The sequence below is a fragment of the Esox lucius genome, chromosome 6 (assembly GCF_011004845.1).
Source record: "Esox lucius isolate fEsoLuc1 chromosome 6, fEsoLuc1.pri, whole genome shotgun sequence".
NCBI lineage: Eukaryota > Metazoa > Chordata > Actinopteri > Esociformes > Esocidae > Esox > Esox lucius.
Window position 1 is genome coordinate 543,118 of NC_047574.1, and position 25,386 is coordinate 568,503.

Below are 25,386 nucleotides of genomic sequence, written 5' to 3' on the forward strand. Positions count from 1 at the left end.
TATTACAGTTGATAATCTGGAGGGTGCACCCCACTACACACACACACACACACACACACACACACGCTCAAGTATGGCTATAGCACTCTCTTGTGGTCTTAATGGGAACTGACAGTATTAAAGCAAAACACCTCATTCAAAAGCAGAGGTCTCAAAAGACTTATTGCCAACCAAACATGTTTAAGAATGAATGACAGGTCACAGACATTGAAACATAAAACCATGTTAATCCAGGAAATTATGTCAAATATCTATATTGTTTCCTGAAGATAACATTTCCATAAAGTGAGTTTGAAAGCTCCCATAAAACCAACCGATACCCTATTTTTGTAGTGCACTCGCAAATCTGACTCTATTATTCTTGGGAATAGGCTTCAATTTGGGACAAGTACAAATCTCAACCGTTACTATTTGTTGAATGATAATGTTTAATAACCCTAAAACTGGAATGAATGATACACACACACAACCGCATGCACACACACAAACACACACACACACACACACATATGCACAAACACACACGCACACACACGTAGACAGATGCATACACACAAACCATTGTTATCACGTTCACCAGGCAACCTTGTCAGCCTACGGAGCAATATGTATCCTGGTCAGTAGTTTGTATTTATATGTTGCAATGCTAAACCTTTTATTATGTGCAAGACAAATCTTCTATATAGTAAGTGCAATTACAAGTTCCAACCACCCAGCGAGATGACAGGCCAACGATTCACACTTATGTGGTGGTTATTTAGAAAAGAAGACACTTTTTGTTGCAACCAACGATACCATGAAAGACGTTATCATCATCATAATTTCCATAGCTATGAATCTATTCCACGTTCCAGGCCAAGTTTAGGCCAGGTTTTTTTTATTAGACAGCATATTTTTATGTAGCTCGTTTATGTATGTGGTCACGTTGGTTACGTCAACAAGATGAGATGGACAGTTTGTCAAGATTGCTGCGATGGAGAGCCTAATTACAGTTCCCGAAATTTTGGGCGGATAGACTAACGACATAAATATTTCCTGCCCAAGTTATCTTTTTCCTCGTTCGGCTTTGAAGTGATGATGAAGGTCTCCACATAACTGTCTCAATCTATTTTGACATGAACTAAGAGCCAAGGGATGGTCAAAGTATTTTTGGAGCAGGACGTCGACTTGTGGCAACTAGCAAATTCTGAGTGAATAGTTTTCCTCTGCTATCGATTTGTATCCGCGGCTATCCGATGCTGTTACCCATCCTCATTCCGGGACGGTAGGCTAATTAACAGATGACTTCTGAGCGCTCTGCTATTCGACCTCCTCATGATGTCGAACTGGGCATTTGCGTGGTGAGTTATAGAAAATAAAGTATTTGCTGTGTTTTACTGTGGGCTATTTAGGTGTTTCATAGCATTGCTATACTAGGCAGCAAACTAAACACAATGGCAGAAAAAGAGGAAGACGGTGTTTGAGAGGAAGGAATGCTTCGGCAGAGCATATGACTTTGTTCCGAGAAACGCCGAACATACATTTTTTTTGGGGGGAAAAATCGGTTATATCCAACTTCAGGGTTTGGTGGAACGTTGAAGTTTAAACTTGACGGCGGCCTTTCGGTTACGCTACTGATTTCTGCTGCAACATTGTTTCATTCGAATTTAACGAGGCAAATCTAGCGTTCCTGCAAGAATGTGATGCTCTGGGGATTCACCATAGAAGCGGGATAGATGAAGACCGGGCTATTACGGTTATACAGAGATATTTGCTGGAATGTGCAGTATCTAATTAAAAATGGTCGAAATGAAGAAAGGAGAGGAATGGAGATCTACTATTGTGGTAGGCTGCTGCAGCTCAGACACTCAGATTTCGCTGAAAATATTTTTAGCCTTGTTAAATTCGCAACTGCTTTTGCAATTATTGTGCCCTTAACTTTTCTTTGACATAATATCAAGTAATTCAGGTATCTGTTTTTTATATGCTAGTACCAGGGTGTTGCCTATCTTACCGTAGCCCACAGGGTGACGCACAAGCCAAAACATTGGCCACGTGGAGGAAAATGACCATTGCTCTCACACATAATTCTGGTGTGAGCGTACACGTGTGTGCTTGTGCACGTTCATGTGTGCGTGTACTCGTAGTCCCTACGCTCTAGGTAAAGACGTATGGGAAAACATTTTGGTGGTTGTGCCATACCGGCAGAATATGGTTTCTCCGGGACCTCTGTGGAAATATTATATTGAAACTTCCGCATTTTCCCAAATAGGCTGCTTAAGACTATTTAACTATCAGGTTTGGCTACTTAAGGCTGCTTAACTATCATGTGTATCAGGCCACCCAATGCTCATCTGAAAAGGGTTAACAAAGAACCCATCTGTGACGGTTCAAACCGTAACCTATTGATAAAAAGGGTTACATTTGCGGAGTGAATGGGCGTGGCTTTATTGCTCTTTGATGACCCTAAATATAAATCATTTTATACAAATATTTATGCACATTGTACATTCTGATATAATTAAGAATTACGTTACTGTTTACTATAGTAATCAAGTGGTAACTATTCCAACTGTGAAATCTGCATAGATTGTTGAGAATTAATTTATGTATTGTATGGTTGTATACAACACTAAAGACTGTCTCAGCAGTTTAAAGAAGAACAGTGTGTTTTCCTCCCCTCTGTTTCTGTGAACAGCTGATGGATGGGGCTGGAGTTATGTAACCACTTTAAAATGCGTAACTACTCTAACCTCTAAGGCTAGCTGTCTTTACCCCCGAGTTATAAAGCAAGCTGTCTTTACCTCAGAGTAAAAAAAAAAAATGACCCCATAGTTTATCCACTACTGAATTAGACAATGAAACTAACTTGGCTCACTTCTAATCTTCCCTCCAGCTATGGCTGAAGATGTCTCTGGACTCTGATAAGGCATGTGGACTGCTGTCCCAGGAATCCAGGACATCCTGTGTCTTCCGAGCTGCAGACGAGAAGGATGACATTCCAGGGGTGGGGGAGGACAGGTACAGTTGAATAACATCTCCTTGTCTCCTTCACTCAGTGGGAAGTGAAGTGTTTTCTTCCCTTTCACTCCTATTCTTGTCCTTCTAACTGTCAATCTACATTGGCTTTTACACCAATTCTTGTCACATATTTTCATTTGAGTAGTTTATCTGTGTCTCTGTCTTTCCTCTGCAGTGTTCTGGAGATGCTCAGCTACTCCAAGTTCTCTGACCTGGAGACCTGGCTGTGCATGCCTTCTACTCTCCTCCCCAGGGCCCTAGAGACCCCCCGCTCCTCCCCCCCTACAACACGCCTCTCCACCTGCAGTGAAACTGGAGAGACAGACACAACACCCAGGTAACTACAGGTCACTATTTACAACACACATATGTCTATAGATAGCCCTTTTATCTACTCAGTTAATACTAACTCCATAGTCCAGTCCTCACTACTTACATAATACAGTCCTAACTATGTAGTTAATACAAAGTCTGTACTACCTAGTGTGATGGCAATTTCTAAAATTCCAAAGTTCTATGAAAATGGTAGGTAAGACAGGAGAAATCAATTGCGCAATAAACGGTTTTAATGAAACTTGCAAGGAGAAAGTATACAGGTTACAAAGTAACGGTGGATAGTTTCTAAATGAAAACAGGCAATCGACAGTATTTAAAGACAGGAGAGGGGTGTGACAAATCCTGGACATTCCAGATCAATCAGGACACATTCCCTTTGTTCTATAACACACGTCAAATGCTATCTTCCCCCACCTTATCCCTCCTGCCAGAATGTTTACTGTAGCGTTTACCCAAAGGTTCACACCAAGGACAGCTCTCCTTCCCGCCATAAATACCTTCTTCAACTTAAAGAGTTCTTACAGTATCTGGACAGACAATAGATGCCCTGGTGAGTTCAAACAGATAAGGAGATAAAGAGTAACCCTTTCATCAGCTGACACCAGTCAATGATGCCCCCTAAGCAAATGCCAGAACCCTCACATTCATCTATCTATCTAAACAGAGGGACTTAGTCCTTTAATCAGTAAAAAATACACTGTATTAAGAAATTTCCACAACAATCCGCCCTATATCATGAAAGATCATGTAGTTGTCACATGCAATTTTTAACCAATTTTATTCCTAAGACATAAATCATCAACTCATTAATCTTCAAACACAATCTTACACAACATGATTTTTTATGATATCATCATCCCAGTAGTTAGGGAACGGGAACACCTCCGAAATGTCTAACTCTCCATTAACACGTTCCTGGACCAATACCTGTGTGGCAAATTTAGAAACACATAGTTTGATTAAACAAGACAAGAATATACCACAAACAGCCAATAGGGCAATAGCGGCTAAGGCAGTAGTCAATAACTTGTATATTGTCATCCCCCAGGGACCAATCATAGAAGTCAACCCTGAGAATGGGTCCCATCCATGAACTGTATGAAGTATTTCTACACCTTCCTTAGTCTCTTGTACCAAATCATTTACCTTTTGTGATGCGTCTGAAATGTATGTACAACACTCGGATCCCACCACCTTACAGACACCGCCCTGAGAAGCCAAAATCAAATCTAATGCCATCCTATTCTGCAAAGCAACTGAGCGGGTTTCACTTAACTCCATGCCTATTGCTGCAATGGTATCACTGGTCAAATTCATGTGTTTCTCCAACACTTTGGACAGGGCCATTATCTCTGCCTGTGAGGTGTATGTGCCATATCCTGGGATCAATACACTGAATATACGTTGAGTTCTAGTAAGTGTTCGCTTACGGCGAGCTTGGGATAGATGTAAAGCTCCCATTTCCCCATGGTCAGCCCGCCTAATCAAAGGGACCAAGTACGCCATGTAACATACTCCACCTGTGTCCCTAGGAATGCAACTGTATGCATTCCCACCACAGACTATATAGACCTGCACCGGCAAAGCTCCTAGAGCCGTGAAGTTGGCTTGAGTCGTGGTGGGACAATCACTTTGTCCCAAACTCTGTGTGGCTCCTGGAGCTTCTGTAATACAGAGCGAGACATTATGCAATTCATAAACAGGTATTGATGGCCAAGTCTGGGCACAATCACGATACCTGAGCTTCTCGGATATCAAGGGAGCAGAACAGTCATGCAAATTGATGGTCATCGAATCTATATTCACGTATGTTTCCCATGGGATAGAGTTAACCACTGCATCAATACGAACAGAGAAACCTGAGGGTAAGGGAGTACAGGTCCTACCTGTTCTGATTCTATCCTCCTTAGTGCGACAGTCTGTCTGCACCAGGGTCATTTGTATCCTTACAATTAAGCCACCTTTTCCTATTCGCTCAGTGTAGGTTAACTTAAATAATTTGGAAATGTTTACCCCCATAGGACGACGGTGATTGTTAAATTCTGCTATCACCATATAGACCAAATCTAAATTAGCCCCACTCGGCTGGTCAGGAATGGCAGATGGGGTATAACAGTCCTTATCTGGTGGTATCATTTGGGCCGCCACATCCGCCCAACCATATTTCTGCCAGTCTGCTACTGAAAATGGGATAGGGGTTAACATAGGAGAACGTGAAGATGTTGGTATGTGTTGGCAAATCCAACAATTGGTCATGTTCTTGTGTTTTGCATAGTCAACCATTATCCTAAGGGCTATGTTGTCTGGCTCTAACAGTGCTCTCCTTACTCTACCTGGTTCAGAACAACATGGTGCAGGAGTAGGAACTACAATAGTACGTGCAACTGTTAAGGGACATATCATAGCGGGTCTACCTTTAGGGAAGTCAGGTGATCTGCAAGGGGTGGTACCCTCGATGGCACTGAAACACCAGTAATCCTGGATTACTCCTAGAGGTTTGGAAATGTTAACAGCACAATAATCACCATCATAACATCTCCACCTATTCACATCGTTGGGAAAATGGTGTGAGGGGAACATAGTGTTCCCTCCTGTATTCAGGTGAGTCCAATACCACTCATTATCCTTCAACACTGGGCTTGTCAGTACATAGCAATCCCCATCCGGGGGGCAGCTCATCATGTCACAAGAGATTAATAAAGTCTGTTCAAAATCAGACCCTGTCTGTATCTGTGGTTCGGGCCTCTTCTCATGGTGTACAAATGTCTCTTTCCTTGTTTCATTAGGTGTCATATTTACAATCTGTCCATGATCATCACAATGTGGTTTGGGAATCCACACTATCGGTATGACGATGATAATACTCAAAATCAGCAAGCACCCGATGGTGCATCTCATTCCTCCGAATCTCCTGAAGGGGTTCCATGGTCCTTGTCTCTCTGGCTCCATGGTTGCAGGATGTGTTGGAGTTGTTGGTTACTAGCACCACAACTCACGCCGCCCTTAGGTAACTTCAGTTTACCTATTCTTTCGCCGTATCTTCTAATGCTGGAGCCTTCTTACAGTGTGTGGAGTGGATCCAGGTACCTCGTTCAGCAACTTTGACCGCAGACTGGGTGACCAGTTGAACCTGGTATGGACCCAACCAGCGTGGCTTGCTCCAGCGCTTTCTCTTGCAGTCCTTGATGACTACCCAATCCCCAGGCTCGATGTCGTGCAGCGGGCCGTCAATGGGAGTTGGTAGAGCAGCTTTCACACTCCTGTGGATGTTGTTCAGAACCTTTGACAGATTAGTGCAGTATGTTAACATTGTATCATTCACATGTTCTGTGGTGAGGTCTATGTGAGTAGGGGCGCCTAGACCTGTGTTCATTGGTCTTCCAGTGATGACCTCATGAGGGGAGAGGCCTGTTTTCACCCTGGGCCTTCCTCTCATGTATGTAAGCACAAGGGGGAGTGCTTTAACCCAGTTCAACCCCGTCTCCTCACCCAACTTTGAGAGTTTCATTTTAATAGTCCCATTTTCTCTCTCCACTGCCCCCCCACTCTGCGGGTGGTAGGCACAGTGAGTCTTCAGATCAACTCCTAGATACTCAGACATCTTCTGAATGGCTTCGTTCACAAAGTGTGATCCATTGTCACTTGAAAGTTTCTTAGGAATGCCCCATCTGGGTACTATTTCAGTCAATAGTGCCTTAGCAACTGTTGTCGCGTCGGCCTTCCCAGCCGGGAAAGCCTCAACCCATTTGGAAAACATATCAACAAACACAACACAGTATTTCTTACCCTCGCAGGGGTTTAACTCAATGAAATCCATCATCAAATGGTCAAATGGGCCATCAGGGGGAGGATGGCTGGACTGGGGAACTGCTTGTCCCCGCCCTATATTAAACCTCAAACACACTAGGCATTTTGAACAAAAATGTTGAGCATAATTCGTAAAGCCCTGTGTGTACCAATACTTATTTACAATATTCACCATCCCCCCTTTTGAAGCGTGATCTCTGCCATGTGAGAGCACCGCATAGAAGTGGAAAAGACATTTAGGCAAACAGGGGTTACCGTTAGGACCAATCCAAACCGTATTTACATAAGACGCCCCCGCCTTTCTCCAGGCGGTTCTCTCCTTAGGTGAAGCCTGAGATTGCGCTTCAACAAGATCAGAGAGGGAAACCGTGGGGGTCAGATGGGTCATCTGCAGAGCAGAATGAGGAGGGGCCTGGGCAGCAGCTTTGGCAGCCGCATCTGCTCTGCGATTCCCAAGGGAAACAACATCTCTGCCAGTAGTATGGGCCTCACATTTACATATCGCCACTTCCCTAGGTAACAGGACAGCTTCTAACAGGTTACGAATAAGTTGCCCATGTTGGATCTGAGTACCAGTAGACGTAATAAACCCCCGCATTTTCCACAACGTACCGAAATCATGTACAACACCAAAGGCATATCTACTGTCCGTGTAAATGGTAACACTTAGACTCTCAGCCAGAATGCAAGCTCGAGTGAGAGCAAACAGCTCCGCTGCTTGAGCGGAGAGGTGATGTGGCAGTCTGTGACCCTCAATCACATCATGATCCGTGACAATGGCATAACCAACATGATTAACAGTGGAAATAGGAGATTTACTGGCAGACCCATCAACATAAAAAACAAGATCACAATTCGGCAGAGGTACATCAGACAAGTCATCACGAGGGGTACACTGTTGGTTAATAGCAGCAAGGCAGTCATGCGGCTCACCATCCACCTCCGTAGGGAGGAAAGTGGCCGGATTTAAAACAGGACTCCTTACAACAGTGAGATGGGGCAATGACAGCAAAATGTTATGGTAATGTAGAAACCTAGCCCCAGACAGATGACTAGTCTTGTGTTCCAACAAAATAGAGGCAACAGAATGAGGAACCCGTAGCTCAAGCGGCTGATAACACACCAGAGGTCGTGAACGTAGAACAGCATCAGCCGCCGCTGCCACAGCCTTCAGACAATAGGGAAGGCCTTGTGCTACAGCATCCAATTTAGAAGAAAAGTATGCAATTGGCCTCAGCTTATCCCCATGTTTCTGCATTAAGACAGAGGACATATAACCGTCCTTTTCACACACTGCTTGGATAAACTTCTTTTTAGGATCGGGGAGCCCTAAAGTAGGAGAGGTAGTTAGGGCCTGTTTCAGAGAAGTAAAGGAATCATCCCCCTCAGGAGTCCACACAACCCTATCATGTGAAGCAAGCTTCTGGCCATAGGCCATATCCTGCAAGGGCTGTACCAAACGGGCATATTCAGGAACCCATTGCCTACAGAAACCTGTCATGCCCAGAAAGGACAGGAGTTGAGTTTTAGTAAGAGGTTTTGGGATACCAACAATTGCTTCTATTCTATCTGTGCTGAGACATTTACCCTCCGGTGTAAGTTTATGGCCCAGAAAAATAACCTCCTTCTGGACAAACTGCAATTTATTCAAACTGGCTTTATGACCTTGCAAGGCCAAGTACTGTAACAACAGCACAGTGTCTTTTTCACACTTAACTTTATCTGGGGAACAGACAAGAAGATCATCAACGTATTGGATAAGGGTACTACCATGTTTAAATTGGAACCCCTCCAAGTTATCTTTTAGCGCGGCCGCAAACACGGCAGGAGATTCACAATAACCTTGAGGTAATCTCGTCCACGTGTATAATTGGCCTGAAAATTCAAATGCGAACCAAAATTGCGATTCCTTGTGCACAGGAATGCTAAAAAAAGCGTTAGCTAGGTCGACCACTGAGAAAAAATTACTATTGCTCGGAACCTGAGTCATAATCGTATATGGATCAGGTACAATCGGTGCGCGCGCATAAACTGCTTCATTAACTTTTTTAAGATCTTGTACAAATCGCCACGCCACAGGTTGTCCAGCAACCTTGGCTTTCTTAACTGGAAAAATAGGAGTGCGACAGGGGCTGCTTGGACATGAAACAATTATGCCTTTTTCTAACAATGCTTTAAACACGGGAGCTATCCCTTCAATAGCCTCCGCTTTCAGTGGATATTGAGCCTGGCATGGTCTATGGGGTCCTCTAGGTGTAACTACAAGAGGTTGTGCATTGTTAATTAACCCAACATCATATTTATGCTGTGCCCACAAGGAGGGTGGAACTTCCACTAACCTAGGATCTGTAGCAGCCACCTGGACTGCACAGACCTGGCGGACCCAGTCCTCATGCGGCATAAGATGTACTTCCCGTTTACCCAAAACGGTGCACCCAAACCTCTCTCTATAGGCCTGGGCTGCCGCGGAAAATTCCACTCCAACCATGTGACAAGGGACCCAGTCCACTACTGTATTGCACCCCTTCACCCAAGGACCCAGGCTATCCCATGTGCCAAACACAGGTTTAGCAAGGGGAACATGGGGGTCTGAACCCTCCATATCAAAAAAACGAGACACCTCTCTCGCATTCCGCACAGACCAGGCACAAAACCCCCCCAAAGACCAGTATACATATTCACCTGCCAAAAAATCACTTTTACCATTATCAAACCACACCTTCTCAAAACCAACATCCTGACTTTCTGAAACCTTCGCCGAGCAACGCAAGTCACTCACATCCATAAACAAAGCCAAACCAGTGTCTACTCTATTCATCGCCTTATTTACCAACTCATGTGAAACCGCTCTATGCCCTGTTCTTTCTAAATCCCATGAATAACAATAATCAACAGACTGAACACTATTTTGAACCGCTTGCAAAACAGTATGTTTAATTCGCATGCCTTTGTCTGAACATTCTAGTGTGATCCCTAACTGTGTCATCAAATCCCTAGCTAACAAATTAACTGGACAACAATTGGAAAACAGAAATGAATGTTTTGGATAATGCTTACCCTCGTCGTCTACAACCGACAGAGGGGTTGTAAATCGCTCAGTGGTCTGTCCCCCACTAGCCCCTACTGTAATTATAGTTCTACCACTTAATTTTGGAAGCGGGTCCCATTCCTGGGCTCTAAGGACAGAATATCCCGCTCCGGAGTCAACCAAAAATTCTATCTGTTTACCATTAATTGTTAGAAACATCGTGGGTTTAACCTGATACTCTACTTTCTCTCTAAAGGCTTGTACATTAAGTGTCTGCATAACATCAATATGTGCGGGGTCATGTAATGGGTCGATCTTACCGGCTGATGTGCTCTGGACCGCCCCGCCCGACCGTCAATACCCCTCACCCTGGTAATTTCCAGTCCTATGCGCTCTTGGGTTGTTCACCGTAAATCCACCGGAATTAAAATTGTCCCTATTCATTCGTCCATCCTCTCTTGGGTCTTTTTCAGGACAATCGCGAACCCAATGTTCAAGGGAACCGCAACGGAGGCAGGCATTGTCCGAATTTGAGCGGTTAACATAACCTCGTCCTCCGCCTCGAATCGGTGCCCGACCTCTAGCTCTACCACGTCCTCGGCCTCTCTGGTCATAGCCTTTGTAGAAACCTATTTGGGCCATCTGTAGTTTCGCTTCACGTTTCTCCCTGTCGTCTTTTTTCTTATCTTCTTGGTCCTCGTAGACTCTTTCGGCGTGCTTGATATACGGCCAAACGATTTCCATGCGGCCCTCGTCCAAGGCCACGCAGTGCTCCTTGACATGTTTCCGCAAATCTGGGAGCAACCCAGCCACCAGTCTTATCTTACACTGTTGTTCCCAGGGAGAATCATTAGCCCCGTCTGGTTTTTTGCCCATCCCGCTGTGAATTTCAAATTCTTTCTCAAGTCTATTACGATAGTCTGTGACTCTTTCCCCCAGCTTCTGTTTGCAGACAGAAATTTTCTCCCAGTTCATCCGTCTCGGGAAAAAGGCACCTATCCGTCCACACAGCGCCATGATGGTTATCCTGTATTGAGAACCAGCACCCCAATTATACGGGCCATTCTGCACGGGCCAGTCTCCTTTCACCCTTCCCCATCTGAGCTGTAAGGCTTTCATCATGACCATTTCGATTTCAACTATATTTGGTCTATATTGTTCAATCATCTGGAGAAAAACACGATTGAATTCTTCTCCTCCTTCCAATTCCGGGTTGGGTAGTGAGGCGGCCACGTCTTTAAGGTCGGCAGGCGACCATGGCCGGTAAACGAAAATAGTAGGGGGCCCCTGTACGTCACCTCCCACGGATGGATTAGCAACTTCTACCATCGGGAAGTGGCCTTCAGGCTTCCCAGACGACGTGACGCTCCTGGTTCTCCAGGCAATTGGGGATGTCGCACAAAAGTCGGCCGCGAGTGCAGGATAAGTCTCCCGAACAGGAGTGGGACTATCTCGCGACATTTCCGGCGACTTTTCTTCTTGTGGTTCAGGATCTGCTGTGGACCTTCGTGGTGAGGCAGCAGAATATGAAGGAGGGCGGCCAGACGGAGGGCAATCCAGATCCACATCAACCTTAGTAAGAGGAGCCAGAACACATTGATCAATAGTCCCTACACTACTCTGCCTAAATCTTTTATCAGTCTCTTCTTTCCACATACCATAAGCTTTCCAATCTACTTTCCGTCTCCCCTTCTGTATTTTCTTAATTTTCCCCAGCTCGTATTCCTCCAACTTCTCTTTCAACCCATGCAACTGTCTTTGGCTAAAGCTGCCATTCTTTGGAAAACCCAAAAACTCCCAGAGGTACAATTGTTCACATGTCCAAACACCATACTTATCCTTCATTACCTCAGCCGGGCCAACGTAACTATGAGGGACGTTCAATGGTTTACTGCCGCACTTTCCCATGTTCCCGATTTACCCAGTAAATCTAGTTTATCTCAACCGACCAGAAAGCGAAGTCAAGCTCGTCAGCCCACAAATGAGATATTATAAAAGGTCCAACCTTTTACTGCAGATTTTAAACTATAAAGTCCAACTTTAAGTTTTTAAACCGAATTGCGTTCTTACCTCCAAATATAATATCCGCAGGAAACCTGTACTGATCCGGCACGAGTCTCAGCTCCAGTCAGGTACTCTCTCTCAACTCCTCACAGGATAGCCTATTAGGAGGATAATAGAGTCCAGAGATTGTTCTCAGGCCGTGCACGGTAAACCTGCTGTGGAAAAAGACTCGAACCGATCAGGATTAGGATCCCGGACGAGCCCCCAAATTGTGATGGCAATTTCTAAAATTCCAAAGTTCTATGAAAATGGTAGGTAAGACAGGAGAAATCAATTGCGCAATAAACGGTTTTAATGAAACTTGCAAGGAGAAAGTATACAGGTTACAAAGTAACGGTGGATAGTTTCTAAATGAAAACAGGCAATCGACAGTATTTAAAGACAGGAGAGGGGTGTGACAAATCCTGGACATTCCAGATCAATCAGGACACATTCCCTTTGTTCTATAACACACGTCAAATGCTATCTTCCCCCACCTTATCCCTCCTGCCAGAATGTTTACTGTAGCGTTTACCCAAAGGTTCACACCAAGGACAGCTCTCCTTCCCGCCATAAATACCTTCTTCAACTTAAAGAGTTCTTACAGTATCTGGACAGACAATAGATGCCCTGGTGAGTTCAAACAGATAAGGAGATAAAGAGTAACCCTTTCATCAGCTGACACCAGTCAATGATGCCCCCTAAGCAAATGCCAGAACCCTCACATTCATCTATCTATCTAAACAGAGGGACTTAGTCCTTTAATCAGTAAAAAATACACTGTATTAAGAAATTTCCACAACACTAGTTAGTCCTGTCCTAACTTCCTAGTTAGTACAGACCCAGCTTCTTATTATGTCTAGTCCTAACTATCTTATAAATACAGAGTCCTTACTACTTAGTTAATACAGACCTAATTACCTAGTTAGTACAGTCCCAGCTTCCTATTTAGTCCAGCCTTAACCACCTAGTTAATTTAGTCATAACTACCTAGTTAATGTAGTCATAACTGCTTAGTTAATGTAATCACAACTAGTAGTCCTTACTACCTAGTTAATGTAGTTATAACTAGTCGTCCTTACTACTTAGTTAATGTAGTCATAACAGCTTAGTTAATGTATTCATAACTAGTAGTCCTTACTACCTAGTTAATACAGACACCTAACTAAATGCTCGAACCACCTGCCTCTTCATTTTCCACTTAGTGACATGAAGCACTTGATTCAACTAGTTCAGCTTGTTGAATGCAAATCATGTACTAGTGATGCGCACATGCACATGCACACACACTCAAAACACACACTCTCAAACACACACCCAGACCCACACAACCACACAAACACACACAATGGTAACTGTATGGTATACAGCCATTGGCCCTTGACTATGTGACTGACTAGCAACCTTTGTGGCACAAAGTGTGATATTTTGGCAGCCGACTTATTGTCCCACTGAGCTTTGACTGCCTATCAAGGAAGCCCATGAGAGTGGAGCAAAATGACCATGATCAAAAAGGACATTTATTGAAAAGTAGAGACGTTTTGACAATGTTCGATATTGTGTTATTGCGCTAAAGTTTTTTTGTGGAGAAGCCACAGTTACAATGTCACCAAAGTCAGGTACTGTCAAGGGAAAAACTAGGTAAAACATTAGTAACACAGACCTGCCAACATGCAAACATTTTCCATACCAACTATGCAATTCTCTGTCCATGTATGCAGGTACGAGATCCTAGTTAAAAGTATGCAAAGGGCCTAATTATTGTTATTGTTTTTACATTTTTATATAATCCGCTGAGTAAATCTAACATCCCGATTCTCGAGATGCAACACAGACGTGTACGGAGTTTGTGTCAATGAAATGAATGCATCATTATTCGACGTAGCCATGTCTGTCCCTCCTGTTTGTTGTGAGGCTGAGTTTGTCGACTGTTGGCGGTACTGTTGGTAAACACATGGATAAATCCCTTTTAGACTTGTATGTTTGAGGAAAGTTTGCATGTGCTTTAAACATTCGTTAACGTTGTGTATTTCTGGCTGACACGTGAGATAATTGTTTTTGTCTGCTTGTTGGCCATAAGTTAGGTAATTGTTTCCAGCTAACGGTAGCGAACATAAGTTGGACTTTCAGTGGGCTCTTAGATGCCAGGAGTTGACTCGCATTTGCTAGTTAAAGAAATGAAATGCAAATATGAAAAATAACAGTTTTTTTCCATTTGTGCTGACTGTGATACATTTATATTTTTCGCGTAACATTACGAGGACCACGCAACCTGATAGACTATAACTGTAATTTTGATCCACGTCACAAAACGTATAACATAAGTATAATCCAAAATAAATATGAACATCTTGGCATTAAATTGAGTCAGAGTTTAGAAGACTGTGTGATAAAGAATGAATAAGTGTCTGGTATTAGCTATAGAGGCAGTATTTTTAAAATGCCTTTGCACTAAATTAGAGATTTAATTAATCAATAAAAAAAATCTCAAATGATGTAATTGCTTCCAAGAAATACAATAGGCACCTTGACACAGGCTGAACCAGCGGACTCTTCAGATGTGTTCAGATTCCCTTTGTGGTAGCCTACAAAGCTTTGTGTCACTAGATTGCAGTCTGTGTCCATGCGATCATTCATTTTTATGTTTTCAAAATGATTTTACTTTTAGTATTGATTGGTTACCGTGTCTAAAAATTTACTACCTGTGATTGGCCCTGTTTGAGTGTTGACAAGCATTCATCTACTGTAGAGACTAAACCTGGGGGCATATCTTAAGAAAAACTTCATAGATAACTATCTCAATTATAAACTGTACATTAAATTGAATAAACATACAGGCAATCTGTGCTAATTTCACGAAAATGTATTTATATTATGTTTAGTAAATACCTTTACTGAGGACTGAACTGAACCAAATGTTATCCATAGTGTTTGTCAAAGCACATGTGCTCATAAAAGAAGTAAGCTTAGGTCCCATGCAAGAACAGAATTAGCAGCTAATCTTTGTTATTGCATCCAGTCAGTAGTGAGGAGACTGAGAGACTTTAATAAAAGACCAGGGATCTGGGTAGTTTTCAAAGTCTCCCTTTTTCAAAACACAAACCATATCAAAGTGGTTTATAATGTACAAAATTAATGGTATGTTGTGAAGGAAAACAGTTAGAGTGGGGGGGGGCAGTGTCTGGTAACCTGTTAATACTCAGATGGAGAACTACAACACATATTGTCATGTGCATGCTATTCCTATTGGCAGAGTAGACTTAGAGTTCTGTATTCCTTTGTACAGATTCTGCTGTAAAAAACCTGGAGCTGAGATTGTGCTTAATGTTTGAGGCTTTTATGGTATGTTTCATGGACGAAATTATTGGAAATGTATTACATTGTCTTCATTTTTCTCAAAGTTGATTTTCCATTCAGGAGACGTGTCATGCATGTTTTAGTTGACGCTAGTTGAGTACTTTATCTGCAGGTGTTCACATTGTCCCCCTGCCAATTCAAATTAGACACTATTAGTGTCACTCAAAAGCTCTTGTAGATACAGAGAACATTTAATGTATGACATATTCCACTAATTAGTGACATCATTATAATGGCACTTCAGGGAAAAAACAGTGTTTAACACAAGGTCAGTGTCTCAAATTGCTCCCTGTTCCCTGTAGTACACTCTTAGTACCTTATGTCCTGGTGGAAGGTAGTGCACAAAATATAGAATAGAGTGGCATTTATGAGCAACCAAATCAAGGCCATTGACAGTGTGACACCTCAGAGAATCAAGTGGAAGAGATGATTTAACGAAGTCATGCTGGGCTGGTTTATTGGAAGTTCTCATGTTTCATTCTAATTGCTGTTCAACTGCTCATAGAATTCCAGGGTTTTCTTGTCCACTGTTAAGGTTGAATATGTGCATTTATATTTTAGTGGATACATTTTTATAAAAGTACTACTTTTACTACCCTAACAGCATAATTAATTGTTTTAACATAGCTATTAGAAACAGTTTTGGAAACAGTTATATGATTACACTAAATATTTTGCCATTTGACTACTCACATAATGTTGCAAACACACCTGAACATGTTAAAGTAGGTAGACCAAATGGAAATCTAAATTATTTAGATGTATGTTTTTGCCGGACCGCAGAAGCGGAGCTGGCCAAGAAGAGCGAATGTCTCCTACTGAGTGGTGTTACTGAGTGAGTTAGTGACTGACTGACTACCCCTTGTTAAATAGCGTAGTGGTTAGAGATGATCGGTGTTGGAGCCTCGCCACAGTCAAAGCAAATTATGCATTAGGATTTGTTTAGAATAGATAATAACTTTGCAGGCTACAACCTACATTATACTAAGCCTAAAATTAAACTGTTTATGGTTATATTGCGACTATACACATCCGTGCATGCTTTATTGGGGTAATGTAGATCATAACCCCCTGTGCAGTAAATTGATAGTTATTGTATCAATGTCATCCAAGAATGAAAAAAACAACAACATTGTTGTGCCATGAAATTAAATAGCACAAAACAAATTATGCTTTAGGATTTGTTCAGGTTAGACAAAAACTAAGCTGACTACAATCCTCAGTAGCTACGTTATCGTAAGCCTAAAATAATACTTTTTACCATTTTATTGCGACTATTTCAGGTGGATTTTCAAAGTACGCATCTGTGCATGCTTTTTGGGGTAAGATCACAACCCCATGCGCAATAAACGAGGAAGGGTTTCCACGATTCCCTTGTCTTTTCACTTGATGGAAAAGTCAGTTATTGTCACCTATATTGATATTTATTGTATCAATGTCAATTATGAATGAAAGAAAAACAAACATTTTTGTGCCATGAAATGAAATAGCTTTGGCAGTGTCAAGTTCATCCTTCAGTCTTGCTAGCAATTGCTCAGTTCTTATAACTATTCCAAGTAGTAAGATAGTAAACTATATTAGAACCTTCCTACTGTTTACCTACTATATTAGAACCTTCCTACTGTTTACCTACTATATTAGAACCTTCCTACTGTTTACCTACTATATTAGAACCTTCCTACTATTTTCCTACTATATTAGAACCTTCCTACTGTTTACCTACTATATTAGAACCTTCCTACTGTTTACCTACTATATTAGAACCTTCCTACTGTTTACATACTATATTAGAACCTTCCTACTATTTTCCTACTATATTATAACCTTCTTACTGTTTACCTACTATATTAGAACCTTCCTACTGTTTACCTACTATATTAGAACCTTCCTACTGTTTACCTACTATATTAGAACCTTCCTACTATTTTCCTACTATATTAGAACCTTCCTACTGTTTACCTACTATATTAGAACCTTCCTACTGTTTACCTACTATATTAGAACCTTCCTACTGTTTACATACTATATTAGAACCTTCCTACTATTTTCCTACTATATTATAACCTTCTTACTGTTTACCTACTATATTAGAACCTTCCTACTGTTTACCTACTATATTAGAACCTTCCTACTATTTTCGTACAATATTAGAACCTTCCTACTGTTTACCTACTATATTAGAACCTTCCTACTATTTTCCTACTATATTAGAACCTTTCTACTGTTTTCCTTCTACTTTCCACTAGATTCCATCTGAGCTTAGGACACCACAAAAAAGGTCTAACTCAGATTTCATTGGGAAGTCCAGATGTAGACAAGTTTGAATTGGTCAGTACAGAAATAGACTAATTTTCAGATATATACCCATTTTAATTGGTCAGTTCAGAAATAGAGCCATTTTCCGAAATATACCCATTTTGATTGTTCAGTCCAAAGGTAAACCAGTGACATTTTAGAAACTGATCACTTTTAATTGATTGTTTCCTACTTCTTGTGTTGATTTATAGGCCTCTGGAGAAGGAAGCCATGACCCAGACCCTTGCTGTAGTACGGGAAACCCCATTCCTGGCCACACCCCTGACCCCCATCCTGTCCTCTACACCATGCAACCAAATCCCAGTTTCCCTAACAATGACTTCTGTGACCTCATCAGGAGACTCTGCCTCCCAGGGCGGGGTTAGTGTCAGGAAGCGCAGGCGGCTGGCTGCCAGTCCTGGGGGACTGCACTGGAATTCTAGAGGTACCCCTTTACTCATTCATCTATATCTTATCCCTCTGTAACTCATCCATTTATATTTTATTCCTCTGTAACTCATCCATTTACAGTCATATGAAAAAGTTTGGGCACCCCTGACAATTTCCATGATTTTCTTTTATAAATAATTGGGTGTTTGGATCAGCAATTTCATTGATCTGTCAAATAACTGATGGACACAGTAATATTTCAGTAGTGAAATTAGGTTTATTGGATGAACAGAACATTTGCAATATGCATCAAAATGAAATAAGACAGATTCATAAATCTGGGCATCCCAACTGAAAAATCACATCAATATTAAGTAGAGCCTCCTTTTGCAAAAATAACAGCCTCTAGACGCTTCCTATAGCCTCAAATGAGTGTCTGGATTCTGGATGAAGGTATTTTGGACCATTCCTCCTTACAACACATCTGCAGTTCAGTTAGGTTTGATGGTTGCTGAGCATTGACAGCCCGCTTCAAATCATCCCACAGATTCTCAATGGTATTCAGGTCTGGGGACTGGGATGGCCATTCCAGAACATTGTACTTGTTCCTCTGCATAAATGCCCGGGTAGATTTTGAGCAGTGTTTTGGGTCGTTGTCTTGTTGAAATATCCAGCCCCGGCATAACTTCAACTTAGTGACTGATTCTTCAACATTATTCTCAATAATCTGTTGATATTGAGTGGAATCCATGCAACCCTCAACTTTAACAAGATTCTCAGTACCGGCACTGGCTACACAGCCCCACAGCATGATGGAACCTCCACCAAATTTTACAGTGGGTGGCAAGTGTTTTTCTTGGAACTCTGTGTTCTTTTGCCGCAATGCATAACGCCCCTTGTTACGACCAAATAACTCAATCTTTGTTTCATCAGTCCACAGCACCTTGTTCCAAAATGAAGCTGGCTTGTCCAAATGTGCATTTACATACCTCAAGCAACTCTGTTTGTAGCGTGTGTGCAGAAAAGGCTTCTTCCGCATCACTCTCCCGTACAGCTTCTTGTGCAAAGTGCGCTGAATTGTAGAAGGATGCACAGTGACACCATCTGCAGCAAGATGATGTTGTAGGTCTTTGGAGGTGGTCTGTGGGCTGTTTTTGACCGTTCTCACCATCCTTCGCCTTTGCCTCTCCGATATTTTACTTGGCCTGCCACTTCTGGCCTTAACAAGAACGGTGCCTGTGGTCTTCCATTTCCTCACTATGTCCCTCACAGTGGACACTGACAGCTTACATCTCTGCGATAGCTTTCTGTAGACTTCCTCTAAACCATAATGTTGAATAATCTTTGTTTTCAGGTCATTTGAGAGTTATATTGAGGCCCCCATGTTGCCACGCTTCAGAGGAGAGTCAAAGAGAACAACAACTGGTAATTGGCCACCTTAAATACCTTTTCTCATGATTGGATGCACTTGAAGTTCTATGAAGTTCAAGGCTTAATGAGCTCACCAAACCAATTGTGTGTTCCAATTAATCAGTGCTCAGTAGTTAAAGGTATTCAAATCAACAAAATGACAAGGGTGCCCACATTTTTGCATAGCCTATTGTTCACATCTGATTTAATTTCATACAACTTAATATTGCTACACTAAAACTCTTTGTCTGGAAAATACCCCAGTACTCAGCTTTTATTAGAAAATGAATGGCATGCCACTGTAATAATTTTCTGTGACGTAAATTATTATGCAGCCTCAGAGGGGTGCCTAAAACTTTTTCATTCCACTGTATTCCTCTGTAACTCATCCATCTATATCTTATCCCTCTGTAACTCATCCAATTATATCTTATCCCTCTATAACTCATCCAGTTATATCTTATTCCTCTGTAACTCATCCATCTATATCTTATCCCTCTGGAACTCATCCATCGATATCTTATTCTACTGTAAATCATCCATATATATCTTGTACCTCTGTAACTCATCCATCGATATCTTATTCCTCTGTAACTCGTCCATTTATATACACTCACCTAAAAGATTATTAGGAACACCATACTAATACTGTGTTTGACCCCCTTTCGCCTTCAGAACTGCCTTAATTTTACGTGGCATTGATTCAACAAGGTGTTGAAAGCATTCTTTAGAAATGTTGGCCCATATTGATAGGATAGCATCTTGCAGTTCATGGAGACTTGTGGGATGCACATCCAGGGCACGAAGCTCCCGTTCCACCACATCCAAAAGATGCTCTATTGGGTTGAGATCTGGTGACTGTTGGGGCCATTTCAGTACAGTGAACTCATTGTCATGTTCAAGAAACGAATTTGAAATTATTCAAGCTTTGTGACATGGTGCATTATCCTGCTGGAAGTAGCCATCAGAGGATGGGTACATGGTGGTCATAAATGGATGGACACGGTCAGAAACAATGCTCAGGTAGGCCGTGGCATTTAAACAATGCCCAATTGGCACTAAGGGGCCTAAAGTGTGCCAAGAAAACATCCCCCATACCATTACACCACCACCACCAGCCTGCACAGTGGTAACAAGGCATGATGGATCCATGTTCTCATTCTGTTTACGCCAAATTCTGACTCTACCATCTGAATGTCTCAACAGAAATCGAGATTCATCAGACCAGGTAACATTCTTCCAGTCTTCAACTGTCCAATTGTTGTGAGCTCGTGCAAATTGTAGCCTCTTTTTTTCCTATTTGTAGTGGAGATGAGTGGTACCCGGTGGGGTATTCTGCTGTTGTAGCCCATCCGCCTCAAGGTTGTGCGTGTTGTGGCTTCACAAATGCTTTGCTGCATACCTCGGTTGTAACGAGTGGTTATTTCAGTCAAAGTTGCACTTCTATCAGCTTGAATCAGTCGGCCCATTCTCCTCTGACCTCTAGCATCAACAAGGCATTTTCGCCCACAGGACTGCCGCATACTGGATGTTTTTCCCTTTTCACACCATTCTTTGTAAACCCTAGAAATGGTTGTGCGTGAAAATCCCAGTAACTGAACAGATTGTGAAATACTCAGACCAGCCCGTCTGGCACCAACAACCAGGCCACGCTCAAAATTGCTTAAATCACCTTTCTTTCCCATTCTGACATTTAGTTTGGAGTTCAGGAGATTGTCTTGACCAGGACCACACCCCTAAATGCATTGAAGCAAATGCCATGTGATTGGTTGATTAGATAATTGCATTAATGAGAAATTGAACAGGTGTTAATAATCCTTTAGGTGAGTGTATTATACTTCTGGAACTCATCCATTTATATCTTATCCCTCTATAATTTGTCCATTTATATATTATACTTCTGTAACTCATCCATTTATATCTTATCCCTCTGTAAAACTGTCCCTAAACTGGTTAACTTAGCCAAACACAGCTGAGAACGTTTACCCTGTACTTTTTACACCTCTGCCTATCTCTCCATCTCTGCCTCTGTCACTACTCCCTCTCTCTCTCTCTCTCTCTCTCTCTGTCTCTCTATCTTTCCCTCAGTTTCTTTACAGTGTGTTACTTCCCAGCCTCTGTTTTGCATCTTTGGTGGAGAGAGTATGTGCTCATCTCAGTGACATATGTCTTTGGTAGTGGACGTGCTGATTGACCTCTCACACACACTGGTGGTCCTGCTGTACACTGCTATGTTTCCTATGTGTTTGTGTGTGTGTGTGATTGTGTGTCTGAGTTCCACCCTTCTTGAGAATGATAATTACTTCTTCCTGTTAGACAGATGAAACTCCTCTCCACTTCTCCCCCCTGCTCCCCAGTTAGCTGTCAGAAGTCTAACCGAAGTATTCTAACTACCAGTTTTCACTTTACGCCACTAGAGAGCGCTCTAGTCTATTACAAGATTTTTGTTACCCAGTAGGACCTAAGGAAACTGTCACCAGACAGTCCAACTACACTACACACATATAGTCCAGCTACACTACACACAAAACAGTCCAGCTACACTACACACTTACAGTCCAACTACACTACACATGAACAGTCCAGCTACACTACACACGAACAGTCCAGCTACACTACACACGAACAGTCCAGCTACACTACGCACTTACAGTCCAGCTACACTACACATGAACAGTCCAGCTACACTACACACGAACAGTCCAGCTACACAACACACATACAGTCCAGCTACACTACGCACATACAATCCAGCTACACTACACACATACAGTCCAGCTACACTGAACACGTACAGTCCAGCTACACTACACACAAACAGTCCAAATAATTTAAACCCTATATTCAATAAAAAGAATAGCACAAAGACAACATATCAAATGTTGTAACTGAAGATTTTTATTGTTCAGTTTATTGTTCTGAACAAGATATGCCTACTTTGAATTTGATGCCAGCAACATGTTTCAGAAAAGCAAGGACCGTGGGAACAAAAGACTGGAAAAGGTTTTTAATGCTAAAAAACCTGAACTAATTAGGTTGATTGGCAACAGATCAGTAACATAATTGGGTATAAAAAGAGCATCCCAGAGAGGATAGGTCTTTCAGAAGTAAAGATGGGGAGGTGTTCACCACTCTATGAAAGATCACGCATGCAAATAGTGCAACAATTTAAGAATAATGTTTCTCAATGTAAAATTGCCACGAGTTTGGGGATCTCATCTTCTACAGTGCATAACGTAATTACACAAATTAAAAAAATCTGTAGAAATCTCTGTTAACAAGGGACAAGGCCGAAACCCAATATTGGGTGGCCATGATCTTCGGGCCCTCAGACGGCACTGCATTGAAAACAGACACAATTATTTAGTGGAAATCACTGCATGTGCTCAGCAATGTTTCCGAAATCCATTGTCTGTCACAGTTGTCACAGTTTGGCACCATTAATGCTGAAAAATATATACAGGTTTTGGAGCAACATACGCTGCCATCCAGATTACTTTTTCAGGGAAGTCCTTGATTATTTCAGCAAGACAATGCCAAACCACATTCTGCACTTTTGCTAAACTGGCCTGCCTGCAATCCGGACCTGTCCAAACACAATGTGTTGTTAAAAGAAGAGGTGATGCAAAATAGTTATACACATGCCACTGTTCTTTTTCTAAATGTGTTGCAGACATTAAATTCAAAATAGGCATATATTTTTCCAATAACACTAACATTTCTTTGGTTCAACAATTGATATGTATGTCTCTGTCCTATTTTAAATCATTGCATTCTGTTTTCGTTTGCATTTTACGCAGCATCCCAACTTTTTTGGAAACAGTGTTGTATATTTGAAGGTCAAGAAATGCAATGGATATTGATTGAAATTCTTTAGATATGGAAATTATACACATACAGTGGTGAGAACAAGTATTTGATACACTGCCAATTTTGCAGGTTTTACCACATACAAAGCATGTAGAGGTCTGTAATTTTTATCATAGGTACACTTCAACTGTGAGAGACGGAATCTAAAACAAAAATCCAGAAAATCATATTGTAAAATGGTTCCCTTGGCAATTCTGCCATACATTTAAGATCCCCCTTTTCACTGACAAAGCCCTCTACAACTTCCCCTTTATATCTGTATGGTTTGGTCTAGTCTTTTTACTTATTGATCAATGTAGTGCAGTTTTCAGTCAATGTTCAGTGGTTATTGTAAAGTGGACTTAACTTTCTGGATCGTTCTGACCGCTATATGTGTGTGTTGTTTTGTGTGTGTGTGTTTATATATTTTTTAACACAACCCTTCTGTGATGTTAAAGCTAAACATGTTTAAAAGTAAAGACATTTTGGACTCAGTAGAAGCTTTATTGCAATATTGGAACCTAGGCCATCTGAGAGGAAAATAATCTGCAAAAGGTTTGCAGAAATTAAACAAAAATAAGCTATTAAATATCAGAATCATAACATGACTCATTTACTTCATGGGGCCAGCATTTGTTCTAGCTCTAATACAAGAAAATAAATGCTTTTTAATGACATTACAAACTTTATGAAGCCGATCTGAGCCAGAATATGTGCCGAGTGGATCTAGGGAGGAGCTAAGAGCAGAGTGAAGAGCAGAGGGAAGAGCAGAGGGAAGAGCAGAGGGAAATGCAGAGGGAAGAGCAGAGGGAAGAGCAGAGGGAAGAGCAGAGGGAAATGCAGAGGGAAGAGCAGAGGGAAGAGCAGAGGGAAGAGCAGAGGGAAGAGCAGAGGGAAGAGCAGAGGGAAATGCAGAGGGAAGAGCAGAGGGAAATGCAGAGGGAAATGCAGAGGGAAGAGCAGAGGGAAGAGCAGAGGGAAGAGCAGAGGGAAATGCAGAGGGAAGAGCAGAGGGAAGAGCAGAGGGAAGAGCAGAGGGAAATGCAGAGGGAAGAGCAGAGGGAAGAGCAGAGGGAAGGGCTGAAGGAAGGGCAGAGGGAAGGGTAGCATCTTTTGTTTGCTTCATAACCCTTCTTTAGCCATAGTCAATGACATGAGGTACGGAACATCTGTTGGATGGGGAACCCACAGGAAATGATATTAACCTAACCACACTTGGACTATGTGTCCACACTTGTTATCGCATACAGGTATTAGATTAGAAGGAGCTGAGTTCTAGAGCTTATTGACTGTAAACTTCTCATTATAAACCTGCTTATGTTTTAATTTCAGATCCCTCGCTTGATAAGTGTGTGTTTGTTTATTTGCTATTATTTTGAGGTATTCCTCTCACATCCTGTATGTGTGAATGTTTTTCAGATAAAGCTGTACACTAATAAGGAGATATGGCTGTTAGCTTCCTTCTCCCCTGGTGATGCCTCAAGCACAGGCCCATTACATTCTACTGCTGTGGCACTTAATGTCTGTCTTTCTGCACAGCAGGAGAGAAGGAAACGAGAGAGATGGAGGGAGGGAAAGAAGGGGGGATTGGGGGAAGAGTGGGTGCAGAGGGATGGAGGAGAGGAAGGATGTATAGAAGGAGAATGAGAAATACAAAAGAGACGGCAGACAGATGGAAGGGTTGCAGAGGAAGATGAGATTCAGGTGGAGTAGAGGAATGGTGTCAGAGATAAGAGGCCCAGAGAGATGCTGACTGTCCACCCATATCACCTCCCTCTTACTGCTGCACTTCTGTCATGTCACACTTTCAGTTCTCTATTGCCTGTCAGCAACTTGACTGTCTGTTTCTCCTCCTGTCAGCATCTTGACTG

The 25,386-nt window shown here is 42.0% G+C and overlaps 1 protein-coding gene across 2 annotated transcripts in view; it reads left to right on the forward strand.

The window, feature by feature from the left end:
- Nucleotides 1-992: 992 nt before the first annotated feature.
- The window catches only part of ankfn1 (ankyrin repeat and fibronectin type III domain containing 1), a 180,738-nt gene continuing 156,344 nt past the window's right edge, over nucleotides 993-25,386 (forward strand). Inside the window, exons 1-4 of one of the 2 annotated variants that reach the window (XM_013132030.4) lie at nucleotides 993-1,340; nucleotides 2,876-3,000; nucleotides 3,176-3,337; nucleotides 18,079-18,311. In XM_013132030.4, coding sequence (XP_012987484.3) covers nucleotides 1,281-1,340; nucleotides 2,876-3,000; nucleotides 3,176-3,337; nucleotides 18,079-18,311 — 580 coding nt within the window. In that variant the 5' untranslated portion in view covers nucleotides 993-1,280. Of the gene's footprint in view, nucleotides 1,341-1,639; nucleotides 1,825-2,875; nucleotides 3,001-3,175; nucleotides 3,338-18,078; nucleotides 18,312-25,386 lie in introns of those variants that run through there. The other variant, XM_020044034.3, reaches the window with a different exon arrangement.